This window comes from Polypterus senegalus, chromosome 7, assembly GCF_016835505.1.
Source record: "Polypterus senegalus isolate Bchr_013 chromosome 7, ASM1683550v1, whole genome shotgun sequence".
In the NCBI taxonomy this organism is placed as follows: domain Eukaryota; kingdom Metazoa; phylum Chordata; class Cladistia; order Polypteriformes; family Polypteridae; genus Polypterus; species Polypterus senegalus.
In genome coordinates, this window is record NC_053160.1 from 12,594,942 (window position 1) to 12,615,920 (window position 20,979).

Sequence of the window (20,979 nt, forward strand, 5' to 3'; positions counted from 1 at the left end):
AGTTACAAAAAGAGGGAATGAATGGCTGTGCATGACTTACGTTGTTAGTGTAATTGTGGAACTTTAATTACAAAGCAGTAACACTGATGGCTTTTTTGGGATCAACAATATAGAGTAATGGGGATTGTGGAAGAGAGGTGAAGAAGAGAGTGCAGGCAGGGTGGAGTGGGTGGAGAAGAGTGTCAGGAGTGATTTGTGACAGACGGGTATCAGCAAGAGTGAAAGGGAAGGTCTACAGGACGGTAGCAAGACCAGCTATGGTATATGGGTTGGAGAAAATGGCACTGACAAGAAAGCAGGAGACAGAGCTGGAGGTGACAGAGTTAAAGATGTTCAGATTTGCATTGGTTATGATGAGGAGTGACAGGATTAGAAATGAGGACATTAGAGGGTCAGCTCAGGTTGGACAGTTGGGAGACAAAGTTACAGAGAGGAAAGATTGCATTGGTTTGGACATGCTAGGTATATAGGGAGAAGGATGCTAAGGATAGAGCTGCCAGGTAAGGGGAAAAGAGAAACACCAAAGAGAAGGTTCCTGGACGTGGTAAGAGAGGACATGCAGGTAAAGGGTGTAACAGACCAAGATAAAGAGGACAGAAAGAGATGGAAAAAGATGATCCACTGTAACAACCCATAATGGGAGCAGCTGAAAGAAGAAGAAGAAGAACACTGATGGCTTTGAGGTATTTTGAAACTGTCACACACGTGCGCATGGGAGGCAGCGAAAGGGCTCAAAAATTCCCGATCAGATCAGGGGGTGGCAGAATGCATGAATCCTTTCTCTTGTCTCCCCCCGAAGACCAAATGTGGGAAATTCCGCCTGGCTCCCATGAAGGCGTCACTTTAAGTTCTGCCCCAGAAGACGTCACTTCCAGTTCTGCCCCAGAAGACTTCACTTCCATTTCCGCCTCAGAAAACATCACTTCCGGTTCTGCACCAGAAGACATCACTTCCGGTTCCACCCCTCAAGAAGTTGCAGCCCAGTGACCTCATTTCCGGTTCCGGTCCCAAGATCCCACCTCTTCCTGCTTTTCAACTTTATATCTGCCATGTTAACTAATCTGTGTAGTTCTGTTTAGGACTCTTGTCTGTAAAGACTTTTTTCTCAAATTTTTGCATTTTGCAGCCAAGTCTCAAGTATGCAGGAGGCTGCCCCAAAACTCTTTGTGTATCAGGGCTTGATTATTTACCATAAAACATATGGAGACTATAATCTTGAAGAGCATAACTCGAGAGGTTTTCTAAATCGTAGGTGATATCTACAGCATGTCATTACATGTGTTACCAAAGAGAAAATGGGAGCTGTGTTAATGTTCAGCAGCAAAACTTACCTCGCGAATGAAATGTTCTTTTCGGACATGTCTGGAGATGTATCTCACTGAATTTGTTGCTTTTTCAAGAAGTGCCAACAAAACCTTGTTCTCGTCTTCTTTTCCTGATAAGGGCCTTTTCTTTCCCGTGGTTTTGGGTTTTACGTCTGGGCTGTTCAAGTCGATCTCTGGATAATGATATCGATCCGTGTGTCCTCTCATGCAAAGCAGTTTTGGAAGCTTCTGAAGAAAAAGGCTTTTGACCCAAGGTGACATAGGATGGTAGGTAGCTGAAGAGCGGTGATGGACATTTATTACAAACACCGTGACGATAATGGACAAAGTCACAAAAATCATAATAAACAGCAAGTATTCGCCAATGAGAGGAATGACTTTGGAAGAAGATGGAATTATTTCCTCAATGACTAAAAGGAAGACGGTGAGAGACACTAAAACGGACGTTGACAGTGACAACTTTTCCCCTTCGTCTGAAGGCAAATAAAACACTAGAACTGTCAGAAAGGACAGACCAAGACAAGGGATGATTAAAAAGAGTGTATAGAAAAGTGGCAGACGCTTCAAAATAAAGGAGTATGTGATGAACGGGTAGGCGTACAGCCCATCTTTTCTATTCCCTTTCATTCCAGTGGCATTTAATATTTCCCATTCTCCATTATCAAAAAAGTCTTTCCTGTCCACATGGTCATCCAGAAGAATGAGGTCCACCATGTCACCATCGTAAGTCCAGGAGCCAAACTTCATGGAGCAGTTTTGTCGATCAAATGGGAAGAATGTGACATCCATTGTGCATGAACTTTTATAACTTGCTGGGGGAGTCCACATGACAGTGCCATTGTATTTCACTATGACCTTTGTCATCAAGGAACCTTCAAAGCGTCCATCAGCACTAAAGCAGAAGAAAACAAAAAGAGTTTACACTTTTGAAAAATAACCGGTAATGATGAACAAAGACAAAGGAAGAATGTAATAAAATGAACAAACATCCTAAATATATAGCTTTGACCAAAAGTATGAACTGTATGATTTACAGTATCTGTATTTACTCTGGAGGGTCGGAGACAGAAAAACAGATTAGAACCTCTCGTTCTTAATGTGCGTGCTTTAATTTTAAATTACATAAGAGTCTCATTTTCTTTAACTCTTCTGAAATGACGCTTTAAACAAAAATATTCAATGCTTGAAGTTGATCGGTACTCATGGATACCAATTTCCACTTAGAGTATATGCAGAGTTTCTTTCCATTGCGCTCAGGATTTCATGGGGGAACTCCCTGTTCTCCCTCACTCCTAGATCATATTTTATTGTATTATGACACTTGAAGTTTTGTGGGGGTACACCCCCTATGCTTTGATTGAATGTTATTGAATGTTAGGGTGTTTCACAGGGAACACCTACCCCCCCAAAAAAAAACTGTTATGATATGGTGACTCTTACAGTTTCAGGTGAGACCAAAACTTAGATCAAATGTCATGTTATAACCATAGAGGATCCACCTGCCACTCTCCAATTGAATGCTAATGTATCTCCATGGACAGAGCACCGCCACTTTCAAGTACTATATACATATATTAAAAAGCCTTGGCAAAAAGTAAACTGTTTCATTTTTAAAGTATTTTCTTTTGAAGTCAAGTCAAGTTGTGGAGCATGCACTGGTACAGTGCATTGCCGCACCCACTACATGACGAAACAACTTGGGATCCCAGTTGGCAACCCCCCCAGGGACACACGCAGTCCAGTCACACCCTCCAAAAAATGACCTTCTATCTCCCACAGCCAGGTGTTACGTGGGCAAACCCTTGGCCTGTTGCAGCCACTCGGGTCCCCAACAATGAAGATCTTACAAGCCAGATCACCATCGGGAAAACGCGCCACATGGTCGTAGTGCCGTAACTGACGCTCTCTCACAATGCAGGTAATGTGCCTTATTCGGGACTCCATGAGCAACCTCACATTCAACACAGAGTCAAACCAACAGTACCTAAGGATTTTCCGGAGAGACACAATACCAAAAGAGTCCAGTCTTTGTCTCAAGTCACTGGGTAGCGTCCATGTCTCACAACCATATAGGAAGACAGGAAGTACCAGGGCTCTAAAGACTTGGACCTTTTGTGTAGATATCAGGAGCGCCACACCCCCCTTTCCAGTGACCTCATGACACCCCCATGCTCTCCCAATCAGTCTACTGACTTCATAGGAAGAGTCACCAGAGACATGAATGTCACTGCCAAGGTAAGTAAACCTCTCGATGAGGTTGACACTCTCTCTGCAGACAGACACACTGCTGATGTCCGTGCCCAAGAGGTCATTAAAGGCCTGGATGTTGGTTTTTATCAGGACCCTCACAAGCACAGACACTCAGACTCCTCCCTCAGTCTCTCGAGCACCCCGATCAAGCCTCCATTGACTCTGCGAAGATCACAACATTGTCAGCAAAGTCGAGATCTGTGAATCTTTCTTCGCCTACAGATGCCCCACAGCCGCTGGACCCCACGACCTTGCCCAACACCCAGTCCATACAAGCATTGAACAGAGTAGGAGCAGAGCACACTCTTGATGGACGCCCAGAATCAACTGGGAATAGCGCAGAGGTTCTGCTTCCACTCTGCACAGCACTCCCAGTACCAGTGCAGAGGCCGGCCATGATATCCAGCAACCTCGAGGGGATCCCACAGGGCAGCTCGATCAACCGAGTCGAACGCTTTACAAAAATCAACAAAGGCTGCAAAGAAACTCTGCCAATATTCGCATTTGCGCTCCATGAGAACCCTCAGTGCCAGGATGCGGTTGATGGTCGACTTCTTAGGCGTAAAACCAGACTGTTCCGGTCGCTGGTAGATGAGCAAGTGATCATGGAACCTATTGAGGACGACCCTAGCAAGGACCTTACCCGGCACCGAGAGCAGTGTTATCCCCCTGTAGTTGCTGCAATCCAGGTGATCACCCTTCCCTTTCCAGATAGGGACAAGTCCCGTTTTCCAGTCAGTTGGGATGATGCCAGTCTCCCAAATGGAAGCAAAGATTGCTTGCAATGCCAGGAAGACAGCCTTACCACCCCGGACACCACAGATCACTGCAGCCTTTCCCCCCTCAGCTGGTTCACCACCTGTGTAATCTCAGTGAGACTGGGTGGTTCACAGCTAATTGGAGGATCAGCCTCAAGAACCGTGGACCCAGAGATATCCAACGTTCTGACCGGAGCATCAGCTTTGAACAACTGCTCAAAAAATATACAACATTTTACAAATGACGAACCTCATCTGGATAGTTCTTTAGAGTCATCAAAGCTCCTGTATTTCTGTAACTTCTGATTTCCTGGGGTTTTCATGCACACCAATGGTGTGAAAAACAAAAAAAAAACCAGGGCTGGCAGTTTTGTGGACAGAGAGAGCTCATGGCCAGGAGAAGAATAACCAGACTGATTGACGCTGCCAGAAAGGCTACGGTAACTCATATAGCCACTCTGTATGACTGTGATGTGCAAAAAAGCATCACAGAAAGCACAACATGTCAAACTTTAATGGGCTACAACAGCAGAAGACCACGTTGGGTTCCAAACCTGTCAGCAACTAACAGGAAGCTGAAGCTGCAGTGGGCATGGGCTCACCAAACCTGGACAGTTAAAGGCTCAAAAAAAAAATAGCGTGGTCTGACGAATCTCAATTTTTTTAACAATAATACATTTTATTTATATAGCGCCTTTCCCATGCTCAAGGCACTTCAAAGAGTTTAAGATAGATCGGCAGGGTATACAGTATATAGCATTGTACAAACCAGATAAAGGCATTAAATTCAGAGAAAAAAAGCCTAACAGACAACATAATTGATGGTCTAGCACACACACAGGTTACATGAGCATCTTGACATAGAGGTAAACTGAGAGAAGGGTAATAAAGTCAAGCAGAGCTAAAAGCCTTCCTGAACAGATGAGTTTTGAGTTGTTTTTTAAAAGAATTCATGGAGTCAGCTGACCTGATTAATTTCGGTAGGTCATTCCAGAGACTGGGCGCTATATAACTGAAGGTCCTGTCAACCATGGAGTGTAGATTAGTGTGGGGCACAAGAAGATTGCCAGAATCAGAGGACCTAAGTGGGCGGACAGGCACATAGTGATGGAGAAGGTCACTGATGTAGTTTGGCGTGAGGTTATTTAAGGCTTTGTAGGTTATTAGTGGGATTTTATATTTAATCCTGTAAGACACAGAGAGCCAGTGAAGGAGGAGCAAGATGGGTGTGATGTGCTCGCTGCTGCTGGTTCGAGTCAGGACTCTTGCAGCCGAGTTTTGAATAAGCTAGAGCTGTGATATAAGATTAGAAGGGGCACCTGCCAGCAGCGAGTTACAATAATTGATGCAGGATTTGATAAAAGCATCGACAAGTCTCTCAGCGTTGGAAAAGGAGAGGAAGGAGCGAACACGGGATATGTTACGGAGGTGAAAGTAAGAAAGATTCTTAATGTGGTTTATGCGGGTGGAATAAGAAAGGGAGGAATCAAAAATGACACCAAGATTTTTTGCAGTAGCAGCAGGTCTGATGAGATCACCGCCAAGATGGACTGGGAAGGAGCTCATTTTTATTAAGTTGCACTTTAGTCCCAATTTGCAGGAGGTCAGTTTTGTTGCAATTTAATTTTAAAGAGTTCTGCTGCATCCAGGTATTAATTTCACTAAGGCAGGTTTTTATGCTGAGGCATACAGATTTTAGGATTAGAATACAGCACCAACAGCTGGAATCCATGCCCCACACCTGCCTTGTGTTGTCAGAAAAAGTTGGCATTGCCCACTGCTTTTCATTGGGACACAAAGCCCCTTAAAACATCAGATTTTACAGAGATGCAGAAACCTAGCTGCAAGCCCCCACCCCAAACCCCTATAATTCCTGAGTGAATGGCCGAATTGCAGCTCATACCAACAGTTTGCTCAGCTGCGTACTTCAAGTGATAACAAAGGTGTATAAATCAGAGATGAGCCAACAGCTCTGCAGAGACTGCTCCAGACAAGAAAAAAAACAAATGGACCTTCAACTTAGGCCTGTAGCTGAAAACTGATCTCTACCTGGAAGTGAGGGACAAAATAACACTCCTGTAAGCAGGCACTGTAGGGACCTTGATCCAATCACCAGATATTGCCCCTTCCTTCAGAATTAGCTGCATTCATCTCTTCATTCTCTTTGTGAAGTCAAAAAGCAGGCAATGCACTCTGTTATTAGAAGCTGAAAACTGACATCCTCTGTCGTTCGGGGGGACAGAGAGCTCACAGACCACTCTCTTTGGGGTCAAAAAAAAATCATCTACTCTCTGTGGAACAAATTTTCTTTGGCCTGAAAGCTACTCTCTGTAGGGCCTTGGAGTTAGACGCCCTGCCCCAGATCTAATATCCACTCTGCTAAGCCTTTGATTGAGCCCAATCTAAGGAGACAGAAAGGCAACCATTACTTCAAGAAAGGAACTTCAGAGACTACACTCTTATGTCAGAAAGTGTAATGCTTTACCTTATAAATAAGCAGAGAATACTGCAAATACTCTATTAGTGGTCTGAGGAAGGTGGCATCACCACATATACAGTGATCCCTCGCTATATCGCGATTCGACTTTCGCGGCTTCACTCCATCGCGGATTTTAAATGTAAGCATATCTAAATATATATCACGGATTTTTCGCTGGTTCGTGGATTTCTGCGGACAATGGGTCTTTTAATTTATGGTACATGCTTCCTCAGTTTGTTTGCCCAGTTGATTTCATACAAGGGACGCTATGGCGGATGGCTTAGAAGCTACCCAATCAGAGCATGTATTACGTATTAACTAAAACTCCTCAATGATATACGATATGCTTCCCGCGCGGTGCTTGATTGTTTGCTTTTCTCTGTCTCTCTCACTCTCTCTGCCTGACGGAGGGGGTGTGAGCAGAGGGGCTGTTTGCCTAGAGGATACGGACGCTCCTCTAATACTTAAAAGCCCAAAAGCACGTATTGATTTTTTGATTGTTTGCTTTTCTCTCTCTCTCTCTCTCTGACATTCTCTGCTCCAGACACGCATTCTTTGAAGAGGAAGATATGTTTGCATTCTTTTAATTGTGAGAAAGAACTGTCATCTCTAAGTTGTCATGGAGCACAGTTTAAATGTTTGACTAAAGGGTGTTATTTCATGTCTAGAGGGCTCTAATAATGTTAACAGTGTGGGAAAGTTTATAACGGCTTAAAATATATAAAAATAACCATACAAACATATGGTTTCTACTTCGCAGATTTTCATCTATCGCAGGGAGTTCTGGAGGGATTACTGTAAAGGAGTATGTAGCAAAAGAAAAAGAGTTCACTTCAGTGCACAAAAAGTTATCCACTGGAACCCGGATCAACAATAAAAAAAACTCTAAACAGCACTGAAATCACAGTCATCCTTAAAGCTTTGGTATCGTAAAACTGTTTATCTGAGCTAAGGTAAATTACAGCCCCAAACCCTCTACAGTCAGCCTCTTCTGTGTTATTTGCTTGTCTGTCTCATCTTTTTGTATCCTGTTTTCCATGATGATATACAGTATATGCAGTAATCATATTTCTACAATCCTTGTGTTTACCAATCTTCTACTTCTTCTTCTTCCGGTTGCTCCTGTTAGGGGTCGCTACAGCAGATCATCTTTTTTCATATCCTTCTGTCCTCGTCATCTTGCTCTGTCACACAATTCACGTGCATGCCCTCTCTCACCACATCCGTAAACCTTCTCTTAGGCCTTCCTCTGTTCCTCTTGCCTGGCAGCTCTATTCTTAGCACCCTTCTCCCAATATACCCAGCATCTCTTCTCTGCACATGCCCAGACCAGCACAATCTTGCCTCTCTAGCTTTGTCTCCAAATCTTCCGACCTGAACTGAGCCTCTAATGTGTTCATTTCTAATCCTGTCCATTCTTGACATACCCAATGCAAATCAATAAATTGCATTATTCTGTTTCTTAGAACGAGTTTGCTTTAGTTACCTTGGTGTAACTTTAATGGCCAGAGACCATCGCCACCTACAACAGTGAAAGGTAAGGAAAATACAGCTTGAGCCTTACCAAACTATTTAATTAAACAGCATAGTGGTCTTCCAAATGCGATGCTTGAGGCAAATACTGGGTGTGTCCAGTGCGATAACCAACCTCCAATCGAAGAACTGATCATAAAGTGCAGACTGCAATGGGTTGGCCATGTCTGCAGGATGAACATCACTAAGCTGCCGTACAACTTTTTATGGCGAGAGCGACCTGCCTCCTGGAAAGTTCAACAAACTGCACCAAAAAAAAACATGGCTCAAACATAACGAAGAAGAACTAAAGAACCGGCAACTGACCATCGACGTGGCCCAAAACATCACCACTGATCTCCAAAGATGGAAGTGTATCATGAGTAAAGCACGGAATCCAGCGGCACCTACAACAGAGTATTGGTCTTGAGGACATCCCACTCCCCAGGCACCAGCTAAAGAACCCTAAGGCTAAATAGCATAGCGAAATGGGTTAAGTCCATCTGTTTCGATCACGTCATGCATTTGTGAACCTTTGGTCACCAGAAATGCCTCAACCTCCATTTTTCTACTTCATCTGACATTTTAGCACTTTCATTCTTCTTTCTGTGTACTTCTTGTTGCCATTCTTTGTCAGACATTACAGCACTGTTTTGGATGACATGAAACACACGGATGTATGCCACCACTATGTATGGTTTACTATCTTATGCCGGCCACTTGCCTTTATTCATAGGACATTTCCACTCTCTTGTGGATGCCAGATGACATTATGCTCGAGTAGGAGCATTGACGCTGAACAGATAAACGATTTATCTCTTTATATACAAAGTACACTCACCGGCCAATTCATTAGGTACACCTTGCTAGTCCTGGGTTGGACCCCCTTTCGCCTTCAGAATTGCTGTAATTCTTTGTGACATAGGTTCAACAAGATGCTGGAAACATTCCTCAGGGATTTTGGTCATTGATTTGTCAGCTGCACATCCATGATGCAAATCCCCTGTTCCACCACATCCCAAAGGTGCTCTGCTGGATTGAGATTTGATGACTGTGGAGGCCATTTGAGTCCAGTGAACTCATTGTCATGTTCAAGAAACCAGCTTCAGCTTTCTGACATGGCGTGTTATCCTGTTGGAAGTAGCCATCAGAAGATAGGGACACTGCGGTCATAAAGGGATGGACATGGCCAGCAACAATACTCAGGTAGGCTGTGGCATTTAAACGATGTTCATTTGGTATTAAAGGGCCCAATGTGTAAGAAGATAATATCCCCACACCATCACACCAGCAGCCTGAACCATTGAAAAAAGGCAGGATGGATATATGTTTTCATGTTGTTGACACCAAATTCTGACTCTACCATCCAAATGTCGCAGTAGAAATCAAGAATCAGACCAGGCAATGTTTTTACAATCTTCTATTTTCCAATTTTGGTGAGCCTGTGCAAACTGTACCCACACTTGCCAGGTCTTAGCTGACAGGAGTGGCACCCACTGTGGTCTCCTGCTGCTGTACCCACCTGCTTCAAGGTTTCACGTTTTGTGGATTCAGTGATGCTCTTCTGCACACCTTGGTTGTAATGAGTGCTTATTTGAGTTACTGTTGCCTTTCTATCAGCTCAAACCAGTCTGGCCATTCTCCTCTGACCTCTGGTGTCAATAAGGCATTTTTGCCCAGAGACCTGCCGCTCACTGGATATTTTTCCTTTTTCAGACCAATTTCTGTAAACCTCAGAGATGATTGTGTGTGAAAATCCCAGTAGATCAGCAGTTACAAATAGTCTCCATTGAGGTTAAAAAAAGTTCCCTAACATCTATCTATCTAACTATCTATCTGTCTATCTGCGTGTCTTGTCCATTTAAACCCTGGCAGCCTTTCCTAATGTATAAGTCTTAACGCAGACAGTGTCAGATATTTTGCTAGTCCATCTCAGGACTCATTCACACACAAACACACACACACACTCAGAAAACGTCAATTTAAATTTATTTTTGGGAATGAAGGAGTAAAACCAGAGACTCCTCAGCAAAAGGAAACAGTCTACACAGCCAATGAATGAGGCTTCACTGCACTGCAATGCCCCTCACCTTTAACCAAATGAAAGTAGTGTTCTGGACCTGTGACATAGCAGCACTAACTGCTACACCAATAAGATACCTCTATGTAATTCATCCATTCATTTTAAAACCCGGAATAAACCAAAAGTGAATTCTTATGATGCCAAAGAACTTAAGAAGGATCTTTAGCAACATGCCTTTACAACAACACACTGTTGATTCAGTTCTTGGACCCTCCTTATCCTTAGTCAGGGCAGCAGTCTGTTTTATATTTCTTAAAAGGCTAAATAGCATTTTAATGGAACAAAGAAGTAATCAGCTAAGCATGGCATCAACTACAGCAAACCTTGAATTAATTCTCACTTAAATAAACAATATCTAAGCTATTGGCCACCTTGGTATTTGAGGGCAAAGTCTCAGAAGCACTAATAAGACAATCAAAACCAAGAGGCCGTATAATGGTAAGGTTCATATACCAACCTGCACAGTACTCACTTTTCATACAAAACAATGTCAGGCAGCCAAATGGTTTCTGAGGGAACTCTAATAGAAGTGATACCACCATACTCTTCAGGGTTCCATCTGAGTTTATGATCAGTCCATTCCTGTGTACAAGAACATTAAAAAATGTTAAAATCAAATTAAGCACACACAGTACTGTGTAGATTGTCACTTGCCAATTTGTACCATTTTCATGTGATATAATGTCTGCACTCTTTATCTGTTTGCTTCAAATCCAAATGTTTTTCATTAGATAGATAGATAGATAGATAGATAGATAGATAGATAGATAGATAGATAGATAGATAGATATGAAAGTCACTATATAATAGATAGACAGACAGACAGATAGATAGATCTTATTTGTGCCAAGGGGGAAATTTCTTCTTCTTTCGGCTGCTCCCATTTAGGGGTTACCACAGCAGATCATCCGTCTCCATCTATTCCTGTCTATTACATCATTTTCTGCCACACCAACTGCCTTCATGTTCTCCCTCACTACCTCCATAAACCTCTTCTTTGGCCTTCCTCTTTTCCTCTTGTCTGGCTGTTCCATACTCAACATTCATTTCCCAATGTACCACTCATCTCTCCTCTACATGTGCCCAAACCATCTCAATCTGGCCTCTCTCACTTGGTTACCAAACTGTCATACCTGTCTTGGCCCTCTAATGTATTCTTTCTTAATCCTGTCTACCCTCGTTACTCCAAGCGAAAATTGTAGATCTTCAGCACTGCCACTTCCAGCTCTGCCTCCTGTTTTTCGTCAGTGCCACCATCTCCAAGCCATACAACATGGCTGGTCTCATTACCGTTTTATACACCTTCCCTTTCACTCTTACAGGTACTCTTATATCACAAATCCCTCCTGACACTCTTCTTCCACCTAGTCCACCCTGTCTGCACTCTCTTCTTCACCTCTCTGCCGCACTCTCCATTGCTTTGGACTGTTGAACCCAAGTATTTAAATTCATCTACCTTCACCACCTCTGCTCCTTGCAGTCACACCCTTCCACCACCTTCCCTCTGATTCACACACATATACTCCATCTTACTCCTACTGACTCTCATTCCCCTTCTCTCCAGTGCAAGCCACCATCTCTCCAGGTTTGTCTCAACCGGATAATTTACTCTCACTACAGATCAAAATGTCATCTGCCAACATCATAGTCCCTGGAGACTCCTGTCTGACCTCATCTGTCAACCTGGCCATCACCACTGCAATCAGGAAATGGCTCAAGGCCGATCCTTGAGGTAATGCCACTCTCACTTTGAACCAGGCTGTCATTCCTACTACACACCTCACTGTAGTCACACTGTCCTCATACATATTCTGCACCACCCTCATGTACCTTTCTGCTACTCCCGAGTATCTCATACAGTACCATAACTCCTATCTTGGCACCCCATCATACGCTTTCTCTAAGTCCATAAACACGCAATGCAATTCCTTCTTACCTTCCCTGTACTTCTCCATCAACACTCTTAAAGCAAACCTCTCATCTTTAATACTCTTTCCTGGCATGAAACCATATTGCTGCTCACAGATCTCCACCGCTCCTCTCATCCTGGCAGAAATCACTCTTTCCCATATCTTGTAGTTCTTCAAGATTTTGTTATATAATCTAGTTAGAAACTCTACTGCCATTTCACCTGAACATCTCCATGCCGGCAATGGTATATCATCTGGGCCAACTGCTTTTCCATTTTTCATTCCTCTTCATAACTTCCCTCACTTTAACCTTGATTCATAAATTACTGTCTACACTTCATCCAACCTTGACTCTCTCTCATTTTCTATATTCATAAGATCTTCAAAGTACTCCTCCCACCTAAGATGGTGGACCTTCATTAGTGCTGTTTTTCAATAGATTATATTTAGTTTTATCTATTTACATCGGCTTACCTCCCACAGCCATACGTTTGTAGTCATAAGCTGGTTTTTTTCATCCTGAAAAATTTAAAGAACATACATTTAAATTTATTATAGAATTAACTATAGCATCTCGTCTACAGAAGACGTTTCAGGTGTACTGCAATATCAGGCAGCCTGAATGCTTATTTGCTTGTTTAGAATTCATTTTGCCACCATTTATACAATCTTTAGAAAATCACAGTGTGTATCTGTTACAGTCAGATGTGTAGTGGTGCCATCTATAAATTACATCACGCCCCCTTGATATGACTTTTGTGACGGTATGTGACGTGGGAGTGGGGTTGACATATTGTGATGTCACAAAGCTGTAAGATAAATGTCAGCTAGATGCCAGTTCTGCTGTCATGCATAGCAGGTAACCCAATATTCATCCATCCATCCATCCATTATCCAACCCACTATATCCTAACACAGGGTCACAGGGGTTTGCTGGAGCCAATCCAAGCCAGCACAGGGCGCAAGGCAGGAACAAATCCCGGGCAGGGCACCAGCCCACCGTAGGACACACATACACCAAGCACACACTAGGGACAATTTAGGATCACCAATCACTGCATGAAAAGAGCTGTATCTGGACAAATATGGTATGGGAAATCTCCACTAAACTCTACGTTTGCCAGATGTATGAGGTAGAGTGCTTGGAAAGGTAGCATGCAAAAGGAAATTTTGTGAAACAACCAGATACCTTACGTATGTGGATGTATACAGGAATCGGTGGAAGTTTCAAGGAATCCTCACAGCTAGCAATGAGATGTGAAGGCTGTGAGGTGTAAGAGCCTTTCATATGTTAATGACTGTCAAGTAGAGGTGTTGTCTTTGTTATCATAGCCGGGTGGGAGGATTAGCAGCAGGCTGCATACTGCTCTTCCTGAAGAGGCTATCCAGCGTCTTGATGCGCTTGAGCGCAAGTTCGGCGAGCAAAGACCGCAGGAAGCGTCAAGAGGGCGTATAGCGTGGGCATTGCGGTAAGTTGAGCTTTATGTTAGCCGACAATATAGTAGACAATTATACCTTGCCAAGTTAGCCTAAGTTAGTGCTTGGCTACACATCTACTTTTGTTCCTTGCGTCTAGCTTATTTAACAGTTTGTCACGTCCGAATTATACGATGTTGTTTGAAAATTCTTTGTTTCCTATGCATGTATGCGTGTATCTACTAAAGCATTTTTAATTCAATGTTACAGGAAGCTGTAAGGCACCTCCATAATTCGGAAAACAGCCCGCATAAATATGATCCACAAACTGGGTAAGCAGTGATTTATTTTTTTTATATGCTATGTATGGGGTTTTATGTAATCATTTTAAATGTAATTAATGACACTACTCTCTTTCCACACAGAATAAGTTCACCTCATAACCAGGCAGTAATGACATATCTGCTGGAGGAATTGAGGACGACTTTTGCAGATGCAGACCCTGAGTGTATAAACAACAACATTTATTTATATAGCACATTTTCATACAAAAAAACTGTAGCTCAAAGTGCTTTACAAAATGAAGAATAGAAAAATAGAAGACACAATATAAAATAAAAATAAGTCAACATTAATTAACATAGAATAAGTAAGGTCCGATGGCCAGGGTGGACAGAAAAACAAAAAAAAACTGCAGATGGCTGGAGAGAAAAATAAAATCTGTAGGGATTCCAGACCATGAGACCACCCAGTCCCCTCTGGGCAATCTACCTAATATAAATGAAACAGTCCTCTTTGGATTTAGGGTTCTCATGGAAGGACTTGATGATGATGGTCACGTAGACTTCTGGCTTTCAGTCCATCAATGTTGGAGCATCATAATACTTTGTGTAGGTGGTGGTGGCGCAGGCTAATTTATAATTTAATTTAATTTAAGGGTAATTTATACACTTAATATTTGTATATTATGGGGAATTGTTATTATAATTATATTCATGTCCCCTTTATTGTTGTCCCTCTAATAATTTGAATTGGTTTTGTCACTTATATAAATTATTTTTTTATTCAGCATGCTGTAGGACTTACTATGAGACATTGCGGAGGAAATACTCTTTGTCTCAGGCAGGAAAGTCCCAGCTAAGAGACTCCATTAAGATAGGGGATAAAAACCGACAAAGGAAAAGACGAGTAAGTGTACAAATTTATATATATATATATATATATATATATATATATATATATATATATATATATATATATATATATATATATATATATATATATATATACAGTGGTGTGAAAACTATTTGCCCTCTTCCTGATTTCTTATTCTTTTGCATGTTTGTCACACAAAATGTTTCTGATCATCAAACACATTTAACCATTAGTCAAATATAACACAAGTAAACACAAAATGCAGTTTTTAAATGATGGTTTTATTATTTAGGAGAAAAAAATCTAAACCTACATGGCCCTGTGTGAAAAGTAATTGCCCCCTTGTTAAAAATAACCTACCTGTGGTGTATCACACCTGAGTTCAATTTCCGTAGCCACCCCCAGGCCTGATTACTGCCACACCTGTTTCAATCAAGAAATCACGTAAATAGGAGCTGCCTGACACAGAGAAGTAGACCAAAAGCACCTCAAAAGCTAGACATCATGCCAAGATCCAAAGAAATTCAGGAACAAATGAGAACAGAAGTAACTGAGATCTATCAGTCTGGTAAAGGTTATAAAGCCATTTCTAAAGCTTTGGGACTCCAGCGAACCACAGTGAGAGCCATTATCCACAAATGGCAAAAACATGGAACAGTGGTGAACCTTCCCAGGAGTGGCCGGCCGACCAAAATTACTTCAAGAGCACAGAGACGACTCATCCGAGAGGTCACAAAAGACCCCAGGACAACGTCTGAAGAACTGCAGGCCTCACTTGCCTCAATTAAGGTCAGTGTTCACGACTCCACCAAAAGAAAGAGACTGGGCAAAAACGGCCTGCATGGCAGATTTCCAAGACGCAAACCACTGTTAAGCAAAAAGAACATTAGGGCTCGTCTCAATTTTGCTAAGAAACATCTCAATGATTGCCAAGACTTTTGGGAAAATACCTTGTGGACTGATGAGACAAAAGTTGAACTTTTTGGAAGGCAAATGTCCCGTTACATCTGGCGTAAAAGGAACACAGCATTTCAGAAAAAGAACATCATACCAACAGTAAAATATGGTGGTGGTAGTGTGATGGTCTGGAGTTGTTTTGCATCTTCAGGACCTGGAAGGCTTGCTGTGATAGATGGAACCATGAATTCTACTGTCTACCAAAAAATCCTGAAGGAGAATGTCCGGCCATCTGTTCGCCAACTCAAGTTGAAGCGATCTTGGGTGCTGCAACAGGACAATGACCCAAAACACACCAGCAAATCCACCTCTGAATGGCTGAAGAAAAACAAAATGAAGACTTTGGAGTGGCCTAGTCAAAGTCCTGACCTGAATCCAATTGAGATGCTATGGCATGACCTTAAAAGGTGGTTCATGCTAGAAAACCCTCAAATAAAGCTGAATTACAACAATTCTGCAAAGATGAGTGGGCCAAAATTCCTCCAGAGCGCTGTAAAAGACTCATTGCAAGTTATCGCAGACGCTTGATTGCAGTTATTGCTGCTAAGGGTGGCCCAACCAGTTATTAGGTTCAGGGGGCAATTACTTTTTCACACAGGGCCATGTAGGTTTGGATTTTTTCTCCCTAAATAATAAAACCATCATTTAAAAACTGCATTTTGTGTTTACTTGTGTTATATTTGACTAATGGTTAAATGTGTTTGATGATCAGAAACATTTTGTGTGACAAACATGCAAAAGAATAAGAAATCAAGAAGGGGGCAAATAGTTTTTCACACCACTGTATATATATATATATATATATATATATATATATATATATATATATATATATATATATATATAAAGTTTGGTACATCTCTGGGTGTTTTTAGGGGTTAACATATGGTGTATTTTGCAGTTGCTGGAGTCCAGGTCTAGAGTCATCCAAACAGATGCAGAGAGAGAACTATGGCAGACTGCAATTCTGGACCTGATGTCCGATGAAGAGGATGCCATCGTTGATGGAAGACCGGTGTGGGTTGTGAGGTCTCCACCTCACAGGAACCCACAATTGTCTGAGCTTTGCCAGCAGCTTCAGTGCAGATTGGAGGCGGACATGCGCTATGCTCTTACACACCGTCAGCGTGTAAGAGCTGATGGAATCAGGCCAGAAGAAGATTCATTTTTGGAACTTTAATAAGCACTGGTGCATGTGTTTGTTTCAGTTAGTTTCATTTCTTTTAATTTACTTGTACCGTGATATTTGCACATTGTTTTCTCCATATTTTCAGTGTTTTCTTATTCTTACATTGTATATTTATTATTGTTTGGTTTTATTTTAATAAAAACATTTCTGAATCGATTTTATTCTCATTTTTTTTTTTTTTATATATTTTTTTTATTTTTATTAATTTTATTACAATCCATACAAAGCAATCAAGATTTTACAAAAAGAAAAATTGAGTTAAGAACAGATCGATCCCCACCCCTGAGAGAGAGAGCAAGCCAAATGACGTTAATTTAAGGCTTGTAAACATACCTAATTTAAAAAAATTCTCTGTGCTTTATAAACTTATTTTAAAATATTACTGATTAGATCCTGCCATGTTTTGAAAAAGTCTGTACAGATCCTCTAACTGAGTATTTGATTTTTCCAGTTTCAAATAATATAACACATCGGTTTCCCACTGACTTAAAAGAGGAGAGTTTGGATTCTTCCAGTTTATCAGAATGAGTCTGCGTGCCAACAGTGTAGTGAATAAATTCACAATTTGTTTGTCTTTCTCCACTTTAAACCCATATTCTCATTTTTTAAACGGTGCGGGGGATGTATAGTACAGTGGGGGTAGGGGTGGGGAGTGTATATGGTCCGTCTACACACCTGCCCAATAACCAATCAAGTCACTAAGCTATGAGGGCTTGGGTTGGGCTAAATAAAAAGTGTGACCAAGTGTTTTTTTTTTTTGTTTTTTTAAATCAACCAATCAATGTTGAGATAAAAGACCAATGTAGAACAGCAGAGGTGTAAAATGCAAATGGTTCTTGAGGTGTGAATGTCTCATTGAAAGAGCCTTGAGTGGATTATTTGCCGTTGTAACAAATGGCTGTACCATGGAAGAATCCCTCAGCAAGATACATCCGAATTGGTATCAATCCGGAAGTATCCTAGATTGGTGGAATTTGATGTATACGCTCAGTGGTACTTGTAGATACTTCCGAAAATCAATGGTGTATACAGGAGTTTCCTAATACAGATACACCTCTTTTCATGCAGTGAATGTACCAAACCTGCATGTCTTTGGACTGTGGGAGGAAACCCACACAGACATGGGGAGAATGTGCAAACTCCATGCAGGGAGGACCCAGGAAGTGAACCCAGGTCTCCTTACTGCGAGACGGTGCGGCCACCGTGCCGCCCATTAACCCAACATACTCTGAGCTTAGCCATCAGTCAATGTGCCACTATAGTATGGCACAAGGCTAGCATCCCTTTGTAGGCCTAGTTGGAATATAATGACGAAACAGACAAACAAGTGTTGCATTTGTAGGAATTGAATTTGAACCCTGGCTCATGACGCAGGTAACTGTTGAAAGGAGCCCAGCTTCATTATCTGCTGGGTTTATGCTCAAGTTTCATATTTTTATCTTCTGAGCTCTTAAGATAATACATTTTTTAGTTATTTTATTGCAAGAAATATATATATAAAGCTTAAGAGAAAATGGTTATATTTAATGCATAAATCATTGCTGTATTGTAATGCTTAGGCTAGGTTTCCTGTTGATGATCCCAATTGGATTAAAAAAAGAAGGGCCCATTGTCTCGTAGACCTTGAGAAACAAAATGAATGTGTAAACCCCTTTGTACGTAGCATACTTTTGGACACATTTTAAAGTTATTTACTCTTAAGCTGACAGGACCATCAATCAACCTAGTGGATGGGGTTAATTATGGTTATTTAAGGTATCAACGTTTGTTATGTCCCTTTAGCACCTGGGTGTAACCAATCATGCTAAACGTTTTCTGATTATGTAATGATTTCCTTGGAATTGGGATCAAATCAATGAATTGTATGAATATAGCAGAGATGAGGATCTCTCTCCTTTCCTTTGTAACGCTTGCTAATAAGATATGCTGTGTTGCCTCTTGCAAGACTTAGATAATAAATAAGAATGACGACACTTTCTCCTGCCAGTGTGGGGGTGCCCATTAAATTTCTTTTATAAATTCAGTCAGATAATACCTGTGTAAGATATTGGGAGAAGTTAGCTATTGGCTAACCAAGTGAGCTTGATGGATTGAATGGTGTTCTCTCGTTTGTCCATGAGATGACACATAAACATATTTTTGCTGCAATGCCTCCATTTGATCAGTTACCTGAAATTAAAGACATTAAAGAGTCTGAACAAATTCATCCATCATATTGACAGCCAGCCAATCAGGTGTATGTAACAATCACGTGCTGCAAAACTCCCGTGGAATTTTATAATAAATATGCCTCGTCTGAAAGCGACATCAGAAAAGGGAGAGCAGTGACGTCAGAAGAGGGTGAGAGTGAGGTCAAGAGGAGAAGATGGAACGATGTCAAGAGACGGCCCCAGCAACGTGCGACCATTTTTATCTAATCATCAGCTAACAGTTCCATGAATATTGATTGCTAAATCAATGCCGGCCGTAGACATTCATCTTTGACAGCTTTTATTTTCCATAAGCTTTTTCTAAAAGACTATATACAGTATATCTATATATTTCTATTTTTCCTTGCTCTGTTTGGTATTATTATTCAAGTAATAAATACCACATTGATTTTAACTTTCTATACTTTTTCTTCATATTTAGAGTGATTGAGGTAATAAGGTATATATTAAGAGTGCCTGGAGCAGTCGGAAGTTTGCCATACACAAAGGTTTATTAACATTAGAATCCCTGAAGCCTACAAGAAAACAAATAATGTCGGGCAACCTTAAATTCCCCTGCACCTCCTCATCAGAGCTTTTTGCTTTGTAAATGTGCTGATCAGCACAAGCAGAAAGCTGCCTGCTATCCCATCCCCTAACGTTGCAGCTTTAGTCGTACACCAAGTTTTCCCAGCTCAAGTCTGTTCATCTGGGTGTAAGATGCCTGGAGTTGTATAGGGTAAGTAATATATGGTTATTTGGAATACATGCATTTCATATGTGTTCCATGTCTACAACGATATCTCTGTTAATGTAGGATGACAGGAAATGCGAGGCAAGAAATGTGGAACACAAAACTATAACAGAAAGTTTTATCATGTTCCACTAATAATTGGTAAAATGCTCATGTGAAGTGTATAATGTGTAAAGACTGAAGTCCAAATATCAAATAAACACTTTCACAAAAGGTACAAGTATAACAAAACAAGTGTGCTTTTTCTAGAATTTAACCAAAATAATTTGGGATAGGGTACGACACACACAAACACCCACATATACACCTGCTTGGCTGCTGCAGAGGTGAGAAGTGCTGTCACCAAGACGAGAGGTTGTGCAACTGTTATACATCTGGTTATGCTGGAGAAGTAATAATATAACTTGAGTTTAATTGTTGGTTACTTCTATAGTTTACATGAGTGCTCAAGCCGGTAATTTAAAGATAAAATTGGGTACCAAATTGAGTAAAGGAAACCAAAGGGAATTCTTGTCAAGATAAATAACAGTTCTGAAATTGTATTACTATTTAACCCTTAAACCGCCACATACTTAAGTGGTTAATGCACCTCCGGACGCCAAATACTTTTTTGCTGCACATTTTAAGGAAACATCACAATTCACCAAGAAAAAAGAGAAATTTTAATGGAACAGATATTTTTTTTCATGCAAAGTACATCACAATTAATGCAGCACTGATCATTTTACACACTGCAATGAACTGTAAAAACTATTTATAAAACAACTGCAACAATCAATTATTATATGTACAATGTGCAAATGAAACCATTGATGAAATTCAGTAAATCACCAAGCCAACTGCACTTGAACTGGCTGCATATAAGCATATGGAGGCCAATGCTGATGCTTGCAGGCTAGTCTAGTGCAGCGGCTGAATCCCAGGGACAGTGATGCTGATTCACTAGCGGGCAGCAGTGGTCATGAGTTGGCTGCCCAACAAATGTACGGCACGGACTAATGA

At 41.3% G+C, this 20,979-nt stretch overlaps 1 protein-coding gene across 1 annotated transcript in view; it reads right to left on the reverse strand.

Annotated features, from left to right (window-relative positions):
* The window catches only part of chrnb3a (cholinergic receptor nicotinic beta 3 subunit a), a 136,018-nt gene that overhangs the window by 2,266 nt on the left and 112,773 nt on the right, over positions 1-20,979 (reverse strand). Inside the window, exons 3-5 of the mRNA XM_039758230.1 lie at positions 12,792-12,836; positions 10,880-10,989; positions 1,332-2,217 (exon numbers count right to left, since the gene is read on the reverse strand). Of these exons, the coding sequence (XP_039614164.1) occupies positions 1,332-2,217; positions 10,880-10,989; positions 12,792-12,836 (1,041 nt within the window). The remainder of the gene's footprint in view (positions 1-1,331; positions 2,218-10,879; positions 10,990-12,791; positions 12,837-20,979) is intronic.